This window comes from Pseudochaenichthys georgianus, chromosome 24 (assembly GCF_902827115.2).
Source record: "Pseudochaenichthys georgianus chromosome 24, fPseGeo1.2, whole genome shotgun sequence".
NCBI classification, from domain to species: domain Eukaryota; kingdom Metazoa; phylum Chordata; class Actinopteri; order Perciformes; family Channichthyidae; genus Pseudochaenichthys; species Pseudochaenichthys georgianus.
In genome coordinates, this window is record NC_047526.1 from 32,195,966 (window position 1) to 32,217,844 (window position 21,879).

Here is a 21,879-nt window from a genome sequence, read left to right on the forward strand (position 1 = left end):
GAGAGCAGAGCCGTCCCAGAAGACCTGAAGCTCCTGACACACCAAGCCGACTTTCGGCGTCGATAAATGTCGGACCATCGATTAGCGTCGTGTCGCCCTACTCAGATTGGTGTGTACCGCACCGTCGTGTCGTTTCAGCCGTGCCGACACCTTCCGCCGCCGATTCGACATGTTGAATCGGGAGGCCGTCGGCTAAAGGGAGTCGGCCAAAGAAATCACTCTGATTGGCTGTTCAGCTAGCGAATCGGTGCATGAGAAGCGAAACGGAAGTGAGGGACCCAAACAAACGATTAAGAAGGCAAACCTGAGATTTCATTTAACTCCAGCTCTCGACGCAGGTTCGGGAAAGCCCCGTGAGCTTCTCGCTGTAGAGGGAAAATGGAACGCACACGCTATTTGTTGTTTGTTTATATCACGCAGTCTGTTCTTCTTCTCTCGGTTATCACGCAGTCTGTCTTCCGGTTGTTGCCTCTTTTGAATGACGAATACACACTACCGCCGCCTGCTGGTAAGGAGAGTTATTGCCACTCACGCATGCGCAGTTCGTACGTGCTTCTTGGCCGTCGGCTGAAGTCTTTGCGGTGTGTTCCAGTGCGACACATGCCAAGACGCAGAGACGCGAGGCTTAAGACTCCTGGATGGTTCATACTTCTGTAGATGTGTGCTCATAAATGACTAGAGGTGTTTCAAAATCACATTGTGCAGGTTCAGGTTATACACTTGTAACCGTGGGAACATTTGGTCACAACAGGCACATCTTAAAATAAAGTACCATCACTTTAAAACCACAAAAACAAACATTAACAATCAAATGAATAAAGAAATGGCCGACAGCATGCTGCTACACCTTGTTCGTCTGAGCGATATGTGATATGTGTGCAGCGGTGTGTTTTTGTGCCAGAAGTGAATTTAATATTTCTTTGTAGTCCTGTTTCTCTGTTAGGGAAGCGAAGGGTCAGTTCACGGGGAGTGAAGCTCATGAATTAGAGATATTTTGAACAGTGTTAATATGAGGATTATAACCATGCATTTATTTTGGTGTCAAATGTACATAAAATAAAACAATACTAGCTCTTAAAAGCTTTTCAATGATTGTAGTTAATTGAATTGTAACCACGCCCTTCACACATCGGTGCAGTCGTTAATTACATGTACAGACAACTGGCCAGCATCCCATTAAATAAGAGTTAAGTGATAATGAGGCATGGGATACATTCTTCATAGAGGATAAGCTGCCCTTGGGAAGGTTCATAGTCAATGTTTTATTTGTATTTATTTGTTCATTGAGAGTTCAATGAGTCAGCTTTTTTAAAATTAAAGCTAATTTCTTTCAATTAGAATGGTCGCATGTATTTCTTATTATGACATTGTCAATGACGCACGAGGAAATAACCCCAATCGATTACATTGTCCTTATTTCACACACATTTGTTCATTCATTATGTCCGGCAGTGGCTCAGGCAGTAGGGGCTTGGACTGGGAGCCGGTTCAAGTCCCCGAACAGACCTAAATATGGAGTGTGGACTGTCAGTTCACCTCCTGCCCTGTTGTGGTGCCCTTGAGCAAGGCACCGGACACCCCCCAACCCCCCATTGGTCCCCGGGCGCTGTACAATAGCTGCCCACTGCTCCTAGTACTAGACTCCTGGCACTAGGATGGGTTAAACACAGAGAACACATTTCACTTCCAATTCTATTCTATTATATATATTTTTTTGCCTAAAATATTCCTAGATTTATGAACTTAAGTCCATTGAACTACATTACCACTGTCAATGCTGGTTGTTTTTCTACTGAATTCATTACTTTATGTGCTGAGGTTTTAGAACAACAGATGCATTGTAATTCCCTGTATTGATTTATTTGATAATCAGGAGGTAGTGATAATATAAATTCACTTTAGAGAGAAGATTAAAGTCAGGACTGATGAAGCGTTGTGTCGATCCAGCAGGCAGTTAGTTAAACTCAAACGTTTAATTCTTTATTTTCTGTCTTTGTTTTCTAATTTCCATTCTCTGAGCCTCTGAGATCAATAAACAGCTCTCGTGCCTACTGATGGAGGGAATAAAGGAGGTGCATTTGGATTGTTGTTGCATACACACAAAGAGAGTCAGCACCCTGTTGTTGAATATTTCATTAAAGATGTCAGTAAGAGACTGAGAGGCGTTATAAGGACACTTGCCCTGTGAATGACTTCCCTTTTCATCCCGCTTTGACTTCATCTTGAACTGGGGTTTTGACATTGATTCCTGACCTTTCCGTCTTTCTCTTTTAAACAGAGCAGTTGAAAAGTTAGAAACCCATTCTTTGGCACTTAATACTTTTGACGCAGACTCTCTCTCTCACAAGCAAAAGGTAGAAAAAAGGTTTTTCACCTTGAACCCTCTGGTGTTTGATCCGGTCTGCTGTGTCGGCGGCTGACAGAGTTCCTCATAGTGTTCGGCAGCGGGGGTGCTTTAAGACTCGCTGCATTTGCATCAACGATCTGAACTCGCCGTCTCCGGGGGGGTAACACGTTGACATTCAGCTCGTCTTTCTGCTCTTCAAGGCGGTAATGGGCACCTATTCTTCCGTCAGAAATGGAAATGACTATTTCAAAAGTTTGAGCTTTGAACGCCTGGCAAAGCAGCAATGGCAAATGAAGCATCTGACATTCATAAAATAGAGGTTGTGTGTGAACGTGCGTGGACGTAGGCTTCTGTCAAAGTGTAATGGCAAGGCAAGTTTATTTATATAGCACCTTTCAGCACAAGGCAATTCAAAGTGCTTTACACAAATGAAAGACATGTCAGTGCTTAAAGCATCGGTGGACAAAGTACTCCTGCATTGGGTGTCTCACTTAAAGGGGCTAATCTTTACGTTTTTTTTTGTATTTTGTGCTGGGACACGTCTCCATGCTTTAATGTTCTTTCTTTCTCTCATACCGCCAGTGCTGCAGCACCTCTTTTCACCCTCTGTCTGAAACCAGAGCCCAGTCTGCTCTGATTGGTTAGCTGGCCGGCTCTGTTGTGATTGGTCAACCGCTTAGAGATGTCCCGCCCCTTAACCTATCTTGTGAAATCGGTTGGAGCGCGAGCCAATAGAAGCGCGAGTGCTACATAGCGATGGGATCATGTTCAATAAGTAAAAAAGGAGTCCAGTGGGAGAGAAACTAAAACCTATAGAACACTAAAGGGAGGGGAAAACCCCCAGAAGCATAATCTCTTTAAACGGCTTTTAAATTACTTAAAAGCCGACTTGATAATTCAAATCTTTAAAATGTCTTGCATGACAAACATGTCATGAACAGAGGGAGACCAGAGAGTGATTTAAAGTAAAACAGAAGGAAGAACTTGTTGCTATGCTCCAGCCTGCACAATGGGGAGGATTGAGTGAGTCGATAACAATATATTCTCACTTTGGACTCTCACACAGAAAGGATTTTGTTTTCACTGAGGACAGGAGCGAGGTACAGCTTCCCCTTGTCTCTTTGTCTCCTAATCCCACCTTAATATACAGCACTGCTGTGAGTTATCACTTTCCACGCTGTTCAATGTTCCCGGAAAGACTCGTTTAGAAATGCTTAGTCAGCGAGTGAACATCATATAGACGTACAGGACAGAGCTGAGTGTGAGTATACATCAGCGTGGGCTCGGGTAATAAAACCAACACTTCTGCTCCATTATCTCCATCATGTAAATGTCTCGAGAAATGCTAACAATGTGAACTCCATTTTAGAGCATAGAATAATCGTGGCATAACAAGAAATCTGACAATTTAAGGGCCACGGATTATGAAACAAATGGTCATGTCTCGTCAAACACAAGTGCACTCTTCAGTCAGTTTGGTGAAACTGACGTAAACGTTAAATATTTGCTTCTTCAACCAGATTAATTGTACCTCTTTTTTATTTACCTTTTTTAAGAATTGCCACGGGGAAAACAAAGCAAGACGTTCATGGACAACCTTGTGAAATAGTGAAGCCATTTTTTGATTATCTTTCATCTGTTAAATACCTCCTCTCCAGCCAACTTGTTATTTGTGAACTTTCCTCCCCCTGGTCTTCCGGCAAACTTTAGTTTACTTGATTTGAAGTGTTATTTAGCTTTTGCTGTTGAGTTCCCAGTCTGTGGGATAGCTCTTAAATTACTTGAGCAGCGTACATTGTTTTAAATGACCTCTAAATCCCCTTTGGCATCTGTTTCACTTCTCAGTAATTCGTATTCTTCTTAGAGTTATTTAACAAGGAGTTTGCCAATTCAAATGAACATAACCTAACTATTATTATGTTACCCTGTCCTTTAACTAACCCTCCTGTTGTCTTCGGGTCAAATCTGACCGATTCACTACTTTCTTCAATCATAACTTTTTTGTTTCACATTCGATTGCATTCAGGCTTCATGATATCCTTCACAGGAGACATTTGAACATATAAGATGGCTGATCACGCTTTCATTGCATTTTGGATGATTTAGTCAACTTTGTAAAACCCATGGTGTTCCCGGTCAAACATGACCGCCATAAAGAAAAGGAATTAGTATCCATCCGGATCAGATCAAACAAACAAACAAACAAACAAACAAACAAACACACACACACACACCACACACACCACACACACACACACACACACACACACACACACACACACACACACACACACACACACACACACACACACACACACACACACACACACACACACACACACACACACACACACACACACACACACACACACACACACACACACACACCATGTATACATCACTTCAGGGGACATTACATTGACTTACATGCATTTCCTGGAGACTTATCCTAACCTTAACCAGAACCAACACATGCCGAACCCTAACCAAGTCTTCACCCTAAAAGTAATGATTCCCCTTATGGGGACCTCCAATTTGTCCCCATAAGGGAAGCCAGTCCCTACACATGACTATGTAAACGGATTTAGGTCCCCACAAGTATAGTAATGCTAGACCCACACACACACACACACACACACACACACACACACACACACACACACACACACACACACACACACACACACACACACACACACACACACACACACACACCACACACACACACACACACACACACACACACACACACACACACACACACACACACACACACGCACACACGTCCCCCCTTATGTGCCCAATCCCCCCATGTGAATCACACCTGGCACACACACACACACACACAGAACAATTTGACACATTTCCCGCTCTTATGTGCCCATCCCCCCACATGGATCACCCCTGGCTCACACAATACATGTTCAGTGTCTGTTCTTTGTATATTTACTGCAGTTGTTCATGTGTACCAGTAGTCTGATACAATATGTACAGTTTGAAAGGGTGTGAAATACAATGTGTTGATGATTAATGGTTTTTGTGTTAATGTAATAGCAGTTCAAACAGGACCGGTCAATTTGACAGTGAACACCAAAGTAAGGGGGGGGGACACACGAAGACAATAGGAGGGTTAAAAACTACCCTGCTTCTTTTTATATTGAAATTGTTTGAATATTAATCATACGGTCACGCATGCTTGGAATTATCTGGTTATTGTGTACCGATTAAAGTGAATACCTAGAATAAACGTACATGTTACTTTGACATGAGTCTTTACTGCAATCTCAGCTATCGACATAGGTACTTGTAATTCTTTAGAATATATGTTTTCGCTTTTAATATATAGAGTATGGTGAAGAGGGCGATGAAGATTGATGAGCGACTGAGTGTCGAGACATTCTATATTTGACATATTTGATTCATCACAGGGAGGAGAATAATTGTCTGAAACATGATTAACTAATTGTCAGAAGCATCAAGTAGATCATTCTTATTTCAGAATCATTCATTTTCATTTCTTTCCCCTTCATTTACTAAACTACTAAAACGAGTTTATTCTCAGGAACAAAAATCCTTCAAATCCCATTAAACTGGACGTCTGTCTCTCCTCAGATGTGCCTGCACTGGTTGACTCAGTGTTTCTGGAACTACCTGGACTGGGCCGAGATCTGCCACTACGTTTCCACCTGTGTGCTGATGGGTCCGGACTACCAGGTGTACATGTGTGTGGCCGTCTTCACACACCTGCAGCCAGACATCCTGCAGCGCACACAGTCCCAGCAGCTGCAGGTCTACCTCAAGGTGAGATAAAGCAGCAGTACTGCAGTTTGAAGGTCACCTAGTACTCAACATCCACTTGTTCACGTCTCTTCATCAACATGTGTCCCCTCTTCTTCATGTCTCTTCTACATCAACATGTGTCCCCTCTTCTTCATGTCTCTTCTACATCAACATGTGTCCCCTCTTCTTCATGTCTCTTCTACATCAACATGTGTCCCCTCTTCTTCATGTCTCTTCTACATCAACATGTGTCCCCCTCTTCTTCACGTCTCTTCTACATCAACATGTGTCCCCTCTTCTTCACGTCTCTTCTACATCAACATGTGTCCCCTCTTCTTCATGTCTCTTCTACATCAGCATGTGTCCCCTCTTCTTCATGTCTCTTCTACATCAACATGTGTCCCCTCTTCTTCATGTCTCTTCTACATCAACATGTGTCCCCTCTTCTTCATGTCTCTTCTACATCAACATGTGTCCCCTCTTCTTCATGTCTCTTCTACATCAACATGTGTCCCCTCTTCTTCATGTCTCTTCTACATCAACATGTGTCCCCTCTTCTCCATGTCTCTTCTACATCAACATGTGTCCCCTCTTCTTCATGTCTCTTCTACATCAACATGTGTCCCCTCTTCTTCATGTCTCTTCTACATCAACATGTGTCCCCTCTTCTCCATGTCTCTTCTTCATCAACATGTGTCCCCTCTTCTTCATGTCTCTTCTACATCAACATGTGTCCCCTCTTCTTCATGTCTCTTCTACATCAACATGTGTCCCCTCTTCTCCATGTCTCTTCTTCATCAACATGTGTCCCCTCTTCTTCATGTCTCTTCTACATCAACATGTGTCCCCTCTTCTTCATGTCTCTTCTACATCAACATGTGTCCCCTCTGTGGAAAGACACTCTGAAAGTTTCAGGAACAAAGATTCTTTCTCTTTTTGATCCATTTCTATAAAAACCTGTCTGAAAAAGAGCTGATCAGATTTTGGCCACTTTGTGATGTCATGACGATGTGTTGTCTTGGTAACCATTAGCCAATTAGTCCCCCGCTGGAACATGGTGAAAGAGAGTGTGTACCCTCCAGTATTTCCCATTGGTCTCATCCTTGTAGAGGAAGGCAGCTTCTTATTACAAAGTCTGCACACAGCACTCGGGTGCCTCAGGTTGTCGCTATAATGCTTTATGAAATAGGCTTTCTTTGGAAGAATCACTCCCTTATTCCAGTTCAATAAATTAGGGACACTTCATTATTTGGTCTCGTAAATTGTCTGGATATTTTATGAGAAGTCTTAAGCAGTGGCTGCCGTAAGACCTCTACTGAATTGTTCAATCCCCCTTTTATATGCAGCAGCAGTCATCCATGATTCACATGGCACACTGAACAAAAAGAATCTACTTTTGGAAATAGTTCGGAAAAACCTCCCACAACGGTGTGGAACATATACTGTGGAGAGAAGTCTTTCCGAGATTGAGCACACGTGATTAGAATAAGTTCTGCTCTGAAGCCATGATTGAAGACTGGACCCCGAAGGTCAGAGGTTACAGTCTCCGAGATGTCTTTTTCTACCCATGTCCGAAGCAGCATTAAACGGCGGCAGTGCGAAACGAGAAACGTCTCGAATTCATTACTCATTTCAGTCCGTGGTGTCTCCGTGGTGATAGCTCTGATGTTAACATCGCCATGAGCCGCCGCTGACAGTTGTTGTGAATAAAAGATCAATTGGGGAGGCTTTATCTGAGGAAGCTCTTGTAGCTGTAGCATCAGATACTGCTGCTAGACACAGCCGTGTGTGTGTGCGTGTGTGTGTGTGTGTGTGTGTGTGTGTGTGTGTGTGTGTGTGTGTGTGTGTGTGTGTGTGTGTGTGTGTGTGGTGTGTGTGTGTGTGTGTGTGTGTGTGTGTGTGTGTGTGTGTGTGTGTGTGTGTGTGTGTGTGTGTGTGTGTGTGTGTGAGACATCCTCGTCCTGATCTGAACTGTTAAAAGTGGTATTATTTTGCGTCCAACAACCCCTTCCTCTTCTCCTCTGTCTCTCTCCATGGGAACAATGTGAAGGAATTATTTCAGTCCGACATACGTGGTAGTAGAGGTATTATTTAGATATTCCCAACACACACACACACACACCACACACACACACACACACACCACACACACACGCACACGCACGCACGCACGCACGCACGCACACACACACACACACACACACACACACAGAGATTTGCCACCCCCTCGTCCCTTATCCTGTCTCACTGGGGGGTATATCTATATTTTATCTAAATTAAAGTTTGAAAGGGCAAATGACTTGGAACAGTGGTTTTAGATGGAGCTTAACTTCAGTGGAGCTAAAGTGTTGAGAGGAGACGGAGGTTAAATGAGACCACAGACCAAAATAAATCTTCAGTTATGTTACGGCCCGTCCAACGGAGACGCTTCCCATTCACTTTGAATTGGGTGACGTCGCGTTGCTCGCTTCAAAAGTTGAGAAAAGTTCAACTTTTGAAGCGTCGACGGAAGCGTCAGCCAATCAAATCATATGCCAGTACAAGCTCTAGCCAATCAAATCGCGTGCTTGTGTGTCCGGGGCGGGAGATTAATGTGATTGGTTGTTGGTCGCGCTCCAGACACGCCTACCGGCAAGCTTCAACCGTGTGGACGTACCGTTAAACTGCATCAGGGACAAATTGCCTTTCCCCAGATACATGAAGTCTTACTGTACATATTTATATTCCTTTTTCTTTTGTCTGTCAAATCATTTCTAATGCGCAGGAACAACAATATGTTGTCTTTATTCTATCAGGGAACAACTCATCTTTACCCCAATTTACTTGCGGTACGTCCACACGGTTCCGTCACGTTGAAGCTTGCCGGTAGGCGTGTCTGGCGCGCGACCAACAACCAATCACATTAATCTCCCGCCCCGGACACACAAGCACGCGGTTTGATTGGCTAGAGCTTGTACTGATTTGATTGGCTGTTGCTTCCGTCGACACTTGAAAAGTTGAACTTTTCTCAACTTTCAGCGCGAGCATCGGAGGCAAAGCGACACGACGGAACCACAATGCAGTTCGGCAAAGCTTGACGTCACCCCATTCAAAGTGAATGGGAAGCGTCTCGGTTGAAGCACGCGACGGAACCGTGTGGACGTACCATGACAATAACATACTGACATCTCTATGTAACACTCGCGCTTTCTATTGGCTAGCGCTCCAACACATGGTACATGGCTAAGGCGGGACATCTCTAAGCGGTTGACCAATCACAACAGAGCCGGCCAGCTAACCAATCAGAGCAGACTGGGCTCTGGTTTCAGACAGAGGGTGAAAAGAGGTGCTGCAGTATGAGAAAAATAAAGAGCTTTTTTGAACATTAAAGCATGGAGACATGTCCCAGTACAAATGACTTACAAACATTTGACAACCTTCTATTAAAAGGCAACAACTCAATATTTATTTTGACTATCCATTCATGCTTTAAGATACATTACATTCCTCATAATTTCCACTTCCATGCACATACTCATTGAGAATAATACCACTCATTTTCATGTGGGCACAGGCTTAAGGAAAACGTAGAAATCTTTGATAATTAATGCAATAATTAGCGTACTTAATGGTTCATATATCTTGAACATTACAGAGAACATTAAGCAGCTCGTGTCACCTGTTTAAAACTGAACATCACAGTATATATTGTGTTAAATAATTAATATAAGTCAGGCTTTATTTCTTACACGCTCACAACCTTGCATCTTTCTTTTTCTTTCTAATACTCCAGAAAATACTCTCCCAAGTATTTTCCACTGCTTATCTCTCTACTCTCCCTCACAGGTTTAACCGTGTCAGCAGTGCTATGATTAAAAAGGTTTAGCTACTTTAGTTTTGATGATTTTCAGGATTAATCTCAGTCTCCAACATCTCTGCTTAAAGAGGACATGTTCTGCTCATTTTCAGGTGTATATTAGCAGTGTTGTAGTCAAGTCACCAATTCACGAGTCCAAGTCACCCTCGAGTCACCACTCTTCGAGTCCGAGTCCGAGTCACCAAGGGAGAGTCGTAGTCGAGTCCGAGTCCAAGTCCGAGTCACCCAAGGAGTGTCCAAGTCGAGTCCGAGTCATCATTACCTGTGTTCGAGTCCGAGTCCAATTCCGAGTCACTTAAGAAGAGTCCAAGTCAAGTCCGAGTCACAAGTCTTCATGTATTAATCTTCGTGGATATATGTTTTGAAATGTAGCTGCTCCTCTACATTGCTGTTATCCTGTCTATTGAACTGCTGTGAAGCGAGTTTGGCTACAATTCTTGTAATAGGTGCTATACAAATATAAAGCTTATTTCTAATATTAATATTATATTTAAATAAACTATATTTAAAATGAGTTACCTTTTAGAGAAGTGATTATATTTGTATGCCAATATTTTCCTATGGTAAAGTTTTCGTTTTGCACTTTTATTTTGATAGTAATAAGATCGGGACTCTTATTTTGAAGGAACTTTTACGGGTTAAATCAGTTTAAGATAAAGATTTAGCCCCAGAAAGCACATGGCTACTTAGCATGCAAAATGATGTCATTATGCATGCTAAGTAGCCATGTGCTTTCGTGTTATCGGCTGAATCTTTATTTATTGATTAGATCACGTTACTCTGATGATAGTGTTCAAGACAGCCTATATGTCTGAACTCGATCCTAAGAGTAATGTGTTACGGAGCCTTCTCTTCTATATTGTTTCCACATAACGAGCATTTTGCTCTTTTCCAATGTGGAAGCAGAATGTGTGAAAGCATACAGCATGATGCGGGGTGTGTCTGTAGACATCTCTAGACTGGAACAGCGGGGCCCAGTACGTGAACTCGCCATACAGGATAGAGGACATCAGACTCCAGAGAAAATGTGCTCGAGTCCGAGTCCAAGTCGGAGCGTCAATGTACGAGTCGAGTCCGAGTCATCGTGGGGGGGGGGGGGGAATTCACCAGTCCGAGTCCAAGTCATCCTGCGCGAGAATTCACGAGTCCAAGTCCGAGTTGCGTCAATCAGCGTGCGAGTCCGAGTCGAGTCACGAGTCCCGAAAATCGGCACTCAAGTCCGACTCGAGTCCGAGTCCAGGACTCGAGTACTCCATCTCTGTATATTAGTACTTAGTAGGGATGCTCCGATCAATCAGCCGCCGATCGATATCGGCCGATATTCACTCTCTACCGATCGATCGGTGCTCTCCATAAATGCCGATCGGGAGAGCCGATCACATGACGTAAAATACATGACACTTTTCTCTGTGCGCGGCAAAACAAGCTCGCCAAGATGGCTTCACCAGTCTGGCAGTTTTTGAAGGTGTCGAATCCGCCCGCTGTGACGGACCGGTGAGCGGAGCGAAACACACACTAAGAGTTAGACCTAACACACTTAGCTATTTCATCTACCTCTGGAACTAGCTACAAACTAGTTATAAATATGTTTATTCTTCACTGTCGGGTCACTCATTACTGGATCAGGAAAAGAGAGCGCTTCGGCTCATTTCTCCCGTGTTATTCTCCAAAGTTAATGTAAACTTGAATAATGCACTTCATTTGAATGTAATAATTATGTTGGTTGTTGTTTGTGGAAGTGCCAGTGAATGAGCCCCATTAACTGAGTTTTAAACATCAGTTGAAATAGAAGTTCCCCATAGGCCCCGCCCACTCGATCGGATCGGCGATCGGTATCGGCCGAAACTGATTCCGGCGATCGGCCCCAAAATTGGCGATCAGAGCATCCCTAGTATTTTGTGTCTCTACTGGGGACATGTCTCCATGCTTTAATGTTCAAAAAGCTCTTTATTTCTCTCATACTGCCTGTGCTGCAGCACCTCTTTTCACCCTCTGTCTGAAACCAGAGCCCAGTCTGCTCTGATTGGTTAGCTGGGCCGGCTCTGTTGTGATTGGTCAACCGCTTAGAGATGTCCCGCCCCTTCACGTACAATGTGTTGGAGCATTAGCCAATAGAAGTGTTACATAGTGATGACACTGGTACTTCCGTACCATGCTGCGAATGGATCTGGCCCTTCCTACCTCCAGGACATGGTTAAACCGTACACCCCAGCGCGTGCACTCCGCTCTGCATCAGCAAAAAAAACTCGCAGCACCCTCACTGCGAGGGGGACCCAAGTTCCATCAGCAAAAACACCGTGGATTTGCTATCCTGGCTCCAAAATGGTGGAATGAGCTCCCCATTGACATCAGGACGGCAGATAGCTTACACACCTTCCGGCGCAGACTGAAAACTCATCTCTTTCGACTCCACCTCGAGCGATAGAACTATAACAAAGCACTTATATACTAATAAAGGACTGGCTTATCTATAGCCAGTTGAGTAGCACTTGAAATGCTTGGCTCTATAAAACCTGATGTACTTTATGATTCTGTTTTCTTCAAGGTTGTGTCTTCCTGCGTCAGCTAAATGCAATGTAATGTAATGATGTCGAAATGTTCCAGAAGTTAACAAAGGAGTCCAATGGATGCATTTCAGGCGGGGGGCTGGGGGGGGGGGGGGGGGGGGGGGGTGGGAGTGAAAAAAAAAGCATAATAGGGACTCTTTAAATGAAGTATCTGACAAGTGGGTGACTTTTTATACTGAAGTGAAGTGCAGTTATATTTGACCAGAGGAAGAATAGTGGTACATTAACAGTCTGGTTGCATGGACACAAGATTCACACAAAAGATATATGGATTTAATATCATTTAGATTCATGTAGCTAGTACTGCTGATAATAAAGCTTGACTTTATTAACACTAGTATATCATGTCTAGAGTGTGACCTTTAATTTATAATACAGTGTAATTAAAAAGAGATATTTCTATGTAGTGATTCATCCATGGAATAATGACAGCAGCAGAGTCCTCCATCAGACTGAAACTCATTTCTCCCTGACGCTACCGATCACCCCTCTCTATTTGCTCCTTTTAAATAATAAAAACCTTTCGCTCCATTTGCTCTTAGTCCTCTCCTTTGCACTTCACTCCTTTGTGGTTTATCTTCACGCGCGTATTACCCGTATAAAAAGGACCCTAAGATCATGAACCGGGAAATATCTAAGGTGGTGGTGATGGAATGATTTCAAGTATAGTAGGTAAGAAAAACAAAAACAAGTAGGGATACAAAATCATATTATTTCAGACTCTTTTCTTTTCTTTTTGGTCGTAGATTTACCTCTTGAGGGCTCTAAAGATAATTATCTAATGAGGGCTTTAGATTATTAAAACAAAACAGTACCAGCAGGCAGAATCCATGTTCAATTTAACTGCTCAAAGGCATCAAAAAAGGACTACAAATAAAGTTTGTAGAGACTAAAGATTACACGGATTGTATCTAACTTACTTTTTAGCTTTCACTTCTTAAAGGGGACCTATCATGCAAAATGCACTTTGTGATGTCTTTTATACATATATATGTGTCCCCGGTGCGTCGGGGAACTCACGCAGCGTCAGTAAATAAAACCCTTTCTCTTAGCTTGGGACGGGTGGCGCAGTGTGCTGTGCATCCGATCATCAGATCAAGGGGGAGTCAAGGGGAACTCCAGTTCGAAACCCGCTCAGGCCGTTGGGTCCTTGGGCAAGACACTACTTCACCCGGATTTGCTCCTGTGGGTATTGTCCACAGTACATGTATATACCAATGTGCACTTGTAAAAGCGCCTCTATGACCTCGAGGCGTGAAGACAGTGTGGCGCAGTGTGCTGTGGCAATGATCATCAGATCAAGGGGTGAAACCCGCCGCCGGTGTGTCCTGGGGCAAGACACTTCACCTGAACTTGCTCCTGTGGGTATTGTCCACAGTTTCTGACCATTGCATGTATGAAATGTGTGTATATGTAAAGCGCTTTGAGTCATAGCGCTATAATAAATGTAAGGAATTATTATTATTAATTATTATTATTATCCTCCGTACCCAAATCTTTTAAAAACGGGGCTACAACGAGCGGATACAGATTTGCTACCGATATGAGGTAATATCGGATAGTGGACCCACGGACAGTTGCTATCAGAAACTGCCTGACGTGTTTTGGACGTAATCTGGTTTTTGTTTACATTAGCCTCGCTAACACTCAGAGCTAACTTGTACTGGAGAGCACATGTGTTTAAAAAGCAGGAATAAAAAAGGAACTCACCTTGTGATAAACCCCCAAGAGAAAAAGCATTTGATGGTGTTTTATCATAGCAGAATTGAAACTTTATCTCTGATCAGTAGAATTCTGATCAAGGATTAGCTCCGCCTCCTCTATTTTTTTTTCCAAGCTAAGGACCCAAAATCTGCATTTCTCTAACATGGCTCCAAAAGATGGGGTATGAGGGATTCTAAAATGCATGATCTGTTTGTATTTTGAGCTAAACACTCATAGACATGTGATATCTTTTTATATATACTGAGACCCATAAACTGCCTTAAAACAGTGCTTCTCAAACTTTTTTCAGTCAAGTACCCCCTGACCGACCCCGAAAATGTTTGATCGAAAAAGCCTATACAATAATATTCCAATATAGTGATGTTCCCTCAGTGTGTGATTTTTTAACTCCTTTACAACTAACTAAGGATATTTTCATTTTATGCATGAAAAAAGAAAAAAAAATGTAACTGATTTTTTCAAAGGAGTTTTTCAACTGAAGTAATATCTGTTTAACCAAACCAATGAACAAATGATATATTATACAAAACTAATAAAATACAATACACCAATTTGACATGTTATGAGGTTCTAGGAATATTTTATATAAAATTGTGTTTTCTATTTAACTTATTGGTACTAAGATTATTTTTGTAATCATGCATGTATTTTTAAAAAAATTTGTTTTTTAAATCTCACGTACCCCCTGCAGTACCCCAACGTACCCCTAGGGGTCGGCGTACCCCCATTGAGAATCACTGCCTTAAAATAGCATGATAGGTGCACTTTAAAACACAGCAATGTTTACTCGTAATCCATCACGTCCATTTTAATTTGAGTTGAGGGGTTATGCTTAGACATACAGCCATGCAGGAGGTGCTACACACGACATGCTAATTACACCTTGCTAACATACTCACACTCTATTTAGCACTTGATGGAAGTTGTTACAATTCACCTTGAGGGAGAAATTAATGTCTTATTCAAATCGAATTGCTTAGCTGCACACTCCTGCGATACTTCTCATCAACGCAACTTCAAAACGCAATACTTTAAAACCATAGTCCATGTGATATCCCAAACACTACCTACACTTCCTACCTACAGTATATAATGGCAACCTATCCAATAGTTATTTAACAGTAGAGTTCCAATAAAGATGCTTTTGATTCTCCCTCACCCTGTTATGAATGTTCTGAACCCTTCAATTCGTCTTAACACGAGTGATTTGACCTTAAATATATTCTGAATAATGTTTAGTGTCTAGTATATGTGTGCAACATCTTTACTCCTAATATGTTAGCAGAATGAGTCTCTAACCTTAACGTGTACTCTCAGCATTGACTGTTTTCTCACTCTCACGTCCTTGTTAGTGCATACATAAAAGCGTTATTAGATTCTTCAAAAACACAAATTGATGAAATGAGTATTAGGATCCAACAGTCATAAATGGGGGTTATTGTTAAGGCCTTGCCTGGATTCTGACGGGTGGAAAATCACCGTGTCTGCTGTGTGTTAGTATTCTGAAAGTGCAGGCTGTTAATTAAACAATGCCACTCACGACATAATGCACAGCAGTCCCTGTAATTTAGTCTCTTGCTGTGTTTGCATTACTCATAAGGCCAGGTGAGGAGTCGTGACAGATGCATACGTTAGCATCATGATGGCTGCTGTAATTAAAAGACTGACTACACAGTAGAGCTAAATAAAATATGCTTCGCCTGCTTGGATTCTTGTCATTCACACGGGTGGAGGATGTTGCGCGTGTTACGGAGGACTATTGTTAGTATACGTGCGTAGTTCTTATTAAAGGTCCCCTATTATACTCTTTTTCAACAATATGTTATAGGTATCAGATATATACAGAACATCTCTCTGACGTGTTGGGCTGAAACACCAAACAGATCATTGCAGCATTACCCATAATCCCCTCTGTTTCAGCCCTGTGTCCAAAGAGCTGATTCTCTGTCTGTTACTTCAGATGAACATAAGGAGCCCCTCCCCACGCCCCTCTGAGAGACATTTGGTTACAAAGAACTCAATGGAGCTCTAGAGGAGATTCAGGTGATAAGGGGGGGAGGGGGGGGGGGGGTTACCTTGGTTGCTGATTGGCTAATGGTTACTCAAGACAACACATCGTTATGACATCATAAAGTGGCCAAAATCTGATCAGCTCATTTTCAGACAGGTTTTTTATAGAAATGGATCAAAAGAGAGAAATCTTTGTTCCTGAAACTTTCAGAGTCTCTTTCCACAGAGGGGACACATGTTGATGTAGAAGAGACATGAAGAAGAGGGGACACATGTTGATGTAGAAGAGACATGGAGAAGAGGGGACACATGTTGATGTAGAAGAAGAGATGGAGAAGAGGGGACACATGTTGATGTAGAAGAGACATGAAGAAGAGGGGACACATGTTGATGTAGAGAGACATGAAGAAGAGGGGACACATTTGATGTAGAAGACCATGAAGAAGAGGGGACACATGTTGATGTAGAAGAGACATGAAGAGAGGGGACACATGTTGATGTAGAAGAGACATGAAGAAGAGGGGACACATGTTGATGTAGAAGAGACATGAAGAGGAGGGGACACATGTTGATGTAGAAGAGACTGAAGAAGAGGGGACACATGTTGATGTAGACAGAGACATGAAGAGGAGGGGACCACATGTTGTTGTAGAAGAGACATGAAGAAGAGGGGACAAACATGTTGATGTAGAAGAGACATGAAGAAGAGGGGACACATGTTGATGTAAGAAGAGACATGAAGAAGAGGGGACACATGTTGATGTAGAAGAGACATGAAGAAGAGGGACACATGTTGATGTAGAAGAGACATGAAGAAGAGGGGACACATGTTGATGTAGAAGAGACATGAAAAAAGAGGGGACACATGTTGATGTAGAAGAGACAAATGAAGAAGAGGGGACACATGTTGATGTAGAAGAGACATGAAGAGGAGGGGACACATGTTGATGTAGAAGAGACATGAAGAAGAGGGGACACATGTTGATGTAGAGGACGGGAGGAAGAGGGGACACATGTTGATGTAGAAGAGACATGAAGAAGAGGGGACACATTTGATGTAGAAGAGACATGAAGAAGAGGGGAACCATGTTTGATGTAGAGAGACATGAATAAGAGGGGACACATGTTGATGTAGAAGAGACATGAAGAAGAGGGGACACATGCTGATGGTAGAAGGACATGAAGAAGAGGGGACACATGCTGATGTAGAAGAGACATGAAGAAGAGGGGACACATGTTGATGTAATAAGAGACATGAAGAAGAGGGGACACATGCTGATGTGATAAGAGACATGAAGAAGAGGGGACACCTGTTTGATGTAGAAGAGACATGAGAAGAGGGGACACCTGTTTGATGTAGAAGAGACTGAAGAAGAGGGACACATGGTGATGTAGAGAAGACATGATAAGAGGGGACACATGTTGATGTAGAAGAGACATGAAGAAGAGGGGACACATGGTGAGTGAAAGAGACATGAAGAAGAGGGGACACATTTGATGTAGAAGAGACATGAAGAAGAGGTGACCTTTAAAGTATTTGTGTGCCGTTGGAAACCGTTGAGAGCCTCATGACCTGAACGAGGATGTTGTTTTCCTTGCACGATGCAGCATTCCGATTCCGCGGGCGACAGATTGTAATTGGATTTCCTCCTGCGACGTTGAAATAGATTGAATGTAAAGCTTTTAATGAAAGATTGATTGAATACTTCACGCTTCACCTCCCAACTGATAAAATATCAAGCCAGTCTGGCTGACACACAACAATTCTTCTGATGGACTGATGGCGCCCAAACTGGGGGTCAGGAGGACCAAAACTAAAAAAGGGTCACAAAATAAGAAAAGGATACAAAAAAAATGTTATATAAATATTGTTAAATGGACATTTTCGTCGAACTTCAAAGCCAGGAGTCACTACTTTCTTGTAAGGGTACTCTGCTTAAAATCAAAGCAGCAAAATCCGAGATATCCTGACTTTTGGGTCAAGCTCCACCAAATGCTCGATCCAGCAATCCTGCCATCCTGAGAATCTTAATGTTACTCGCTATTTCTCTGACAGATTCCTATGCCATTTCCTCCAGTTTGTCATGTAGGCTTACCGTTACAATATGTTAAGTCGAGATGAGTTGTTTTGTAGAAAAACAAGAGCTTGTGTTTTTATTGAGAAGTACCCGTAAAATAAAGAGAAAACTGACTTTATAAAAGTACTAAATATGGTAGAATGCTCCTTTACCTCTGGCTGGCAGAGAACGCACTGCTTTCAGTTTCTCCTTCCTAGTAACCATGAACAATCTGCAAGGTCTCTGCATATCTGTACATTGTACATTGTACTATGCTATGTATAAGATAAGACTTTATTCACCCCGAAGGAAATTGTTGTGCCAGAATTACAAAATACAATAAACACAACAACAAAACTGTACACTAAAAGTACAATGAAACATCTACAGACAACATGAAACATAGATGGTCACGCAATCAATGCAATTATTAGCAGTATTTAGTAGTTAGTAGTGCACAAAATAAAACATAGTGGCAGTTACATAATTGCACGTTATCATAGCATTATTAATAATACTAATAATAATAATATTGCACATAGTTTATATATAGCAGCGAGTGTATTGCAATGATGGTAATTATATTGATATGTATATTGCACATAGTGTTGGTGTGGAAGTTCTCAGTTCCCTGTACTTAAGGGTGAAGATTTAAAGTATACATATATACAAGTATATCTATGCTCCTGTAGTGTAAGCATATATTCATGTCACTACCTTCAGTATTTTGTGACGTTTTTAATCACGCAGAATTGTTGTGCTGTTTATATTTGACATCATATTTTACATTTCATATTTAGTTGTAAATTCTCTGTTCCACTTTTTAAGTTTTTTTTATTTTATGTTTGAACACACTGATGCTTCTTCTGTAACAAAATAACTTCAATCAATAAAGTATTTATCTATCTATCATCTATCTATCTATAATTCATAACAGTAATCTGGCTGCTACTTAGAAATGATGTATCTAATATATCATTCCATCACTTGCACTATTTCACTTTTTACTATTTTTCCTTTTGTATTTACTTGCACAATTATCTGTGTTATTGTTGTTGCACTGTTGGAGGAGCCTGTGACCTAAGATTGTCATCGTCATAACTACACTAAAGCCTTGACACCTTGAATTGGGTGCAATGTAATAACTCCAACACCTTCCTTCTCACCTGCAGGAGGAGCCCATCCAGGGCTTTAAGGTCAGCGACTACATGGAGCTGATGGAGGGACTGGAGCAAAGATACAGAAACATCGTCCTCACCGACATGAAAACCATCCGCAGCCCTGTGGCGTAGGAGAAGGTTTAAGTGTTACTAAAGTGGCTGTTTGACCACTTAAAGTAAGTGAATGATAGCTTGTTTAAGAGGCATTAAATACCTGGATGACTTGTGGTGGAAACTGAAGCTGTGTTCCTCAAAACTACAAATATGCAGTATTAAAGCACAGAGAAAAGACCAACATGCCTAATGTTTATAAAAGTCCCTTCACAACAACACTGCAAAGAGAAGTGAGGTCCATAACTCAGGTTTGATACTTAAAGTTAAAGGATGTTTGTTTTCTTAGCTTCTGTTATTGACAACAAATCATTAAAAGACAGAAACCAACGGTAAAATTCACCTTATTGACGTTCTTCTTTTGCAAATAACAAATGTGGAAGAATCCGCAGCTGAAAATAGTCCCAACAAAAGCAGTATTTACTTTCCAACCTCTTCTGCAGCTGTTCAAGGTTATTACTGAGCCTGTTTTACACATGAATTCATTATATTCCAGCCTTTCTTTAAAGATGTCTCCTTGATAGTAACCAAATGCCAAAGGGTGAGGCTTGAAGAGTATCGAGAGACGCACTAATTCGTTTTTTGGGATGATCTTTTCATCGGATTTGCATATTGGATACCACCAGCCTAATCCTTTGTGGAGTCAAATGTTGAAGAATACATGATATCTTGCAACAACTTGAACAGATGTACCTGTAAAAAGCGACTGTACATGATGTAAATATGTGACGACTATGGAAAACAGTTTGAAAGGTCTAACAATTACATCCAGGAAACATTCTTCTGTATTTACTCTCCCCTGCAATGTAAATATCTCAGGTATGTGTTCTGCGAGATGCTCCTGTTCCAAGTGTTACAATTAAAACTATCGACAAATGAACCGCCTTTTGAATGACACGCTGTGATGGTCTCACGGCTCTGACACGCATCATTAATGCCGGGACACGCCACAATGCAGCGCCGCCTCTCGAGTGTGTGTTCTTACGCAGGTGTGTGTATGAAAGATGCATGAGGACGCCTCTGTCATGGTGAAAGAGCCTCATTAGTAACCACAGCCTTTTCTCTCGCTGCACCGCTGCACCTCTTCAGACACACTGAGGCCTGACTAACAAACGAGTGAAACTCATCCATCCACCGGCAGCGAGAACCAGCGGGTGTGAGATGGCAAAGGTACACACATCCTTTACTCAAGCAGAAGTACAGATACTCGTGTTTAAAAATACTCTGGTGAAAGTAGAAGTACTGACTAAACTTCTTTACTCAAGTAAAGAGGCTTTGAAGTGTACTTCAGTAATAAGTACCCATAACTAGCAGCTGCTTTAAAGAGTACCTGACCTCCCTTTATATCGATAGAACAATAATGTCATTGTTAGCTAATGAATGTTTCCATGCTGAACAACGGCAACATGACAACGTTTCCATTGGTCCCTCTTCTTTAGAGAAGACCAGGAAGTGATGGATACACGGATCGTGTTCCAACCAATAGGCACGCAATGACTCTAAAGAATAATGACCACGCACCAAACACACATTCAGACTAAAGGAACCAGCTGTTTGGGAAATGAGAGAAGTAGAAAGTACAGGTATTTGGGTTCAACATGTAAGAAGTAGAAAGTACAGGTATTTGAGTTCAACATGTAAGAAGTAGAAAGTACAGGTATTTGAGTTCAACATGTAAGAAGTAGAAAGTACAGGTATTTGGGTTCAACATGTGAGAAGTAGAAAGTACAGGTATTTGAGTTCAACATGTAAGAAGTAGAAAGTACAGGTATTTGAGTTCAACATGTAAGAAGTAGAAAGTACAGGTATTTGAGTTCAACATGTAAGAAGTAGAAAGTACAGGTATTTGAGTTCAACATGTAAGAAGTAGAAAGTACAGGTATTTGGGTTCAACATGTAAGAAGTAGAAAGTACAGGTATTTGGGTTCAACATGTAAGAAGTAGAAAGTATAGGTATTTGAGTTCAACATGTAAGAAGTAGAAAGTACAGGTATTTGTGTTCAACATGTAAGAAGTAGAAAGTACAGATATTTGGGTTCAACATGTAAGAAGTAGAAAGTACAGGTATTTGAGTTCCACATGTAAGAAGTAGAAAGTACAGGTATTTGTGTTCAACATGTAAGAAGTAGAAAGTACAGGTATTTGAGTTCAACATGTAAGAAGTAGAAAGTACAGGTATTTGAGTTCAACATGTAAGAAGTAGAAAGTACAGGTATTTGGGTTCAACATGTAAGAAGTAGAAAGTACAGGTATTTGGGTTCAACAT

The 21,879-nt window shown here is 41.8% G+C and overlaps 1 protein-coding gene across 1 annotated transcript in view; it reads left to right on the forward strand.

Annotated features, from left to right (window-relative positions):
• The window catches only part of tbc1d32 (TBC1 domain family, member 32), a 134,283-nt gene extending 113,802 nt beyond the window's left edge, over nt 1-20,481 (forward strand). Inside the window, exons 33-34 of the mRNA XM_034076478.1 lie at nt 5,960-6,148; nt 19,515-20,481. Of these exons, the coding sequence (XP_033932369.1) occupies nt 5,960-6,148; nt 19,515-19,634 (309 nt within the window). The 3' untranslated portion in view covers nt 19,635-20,481. The remainder of the gene's footprint in view (nt 1-5,959; nt 6,149-19,514) is intronic.
• Nucleotides 20,482-21,879: the final 1,398 nt, after the last annotated feature.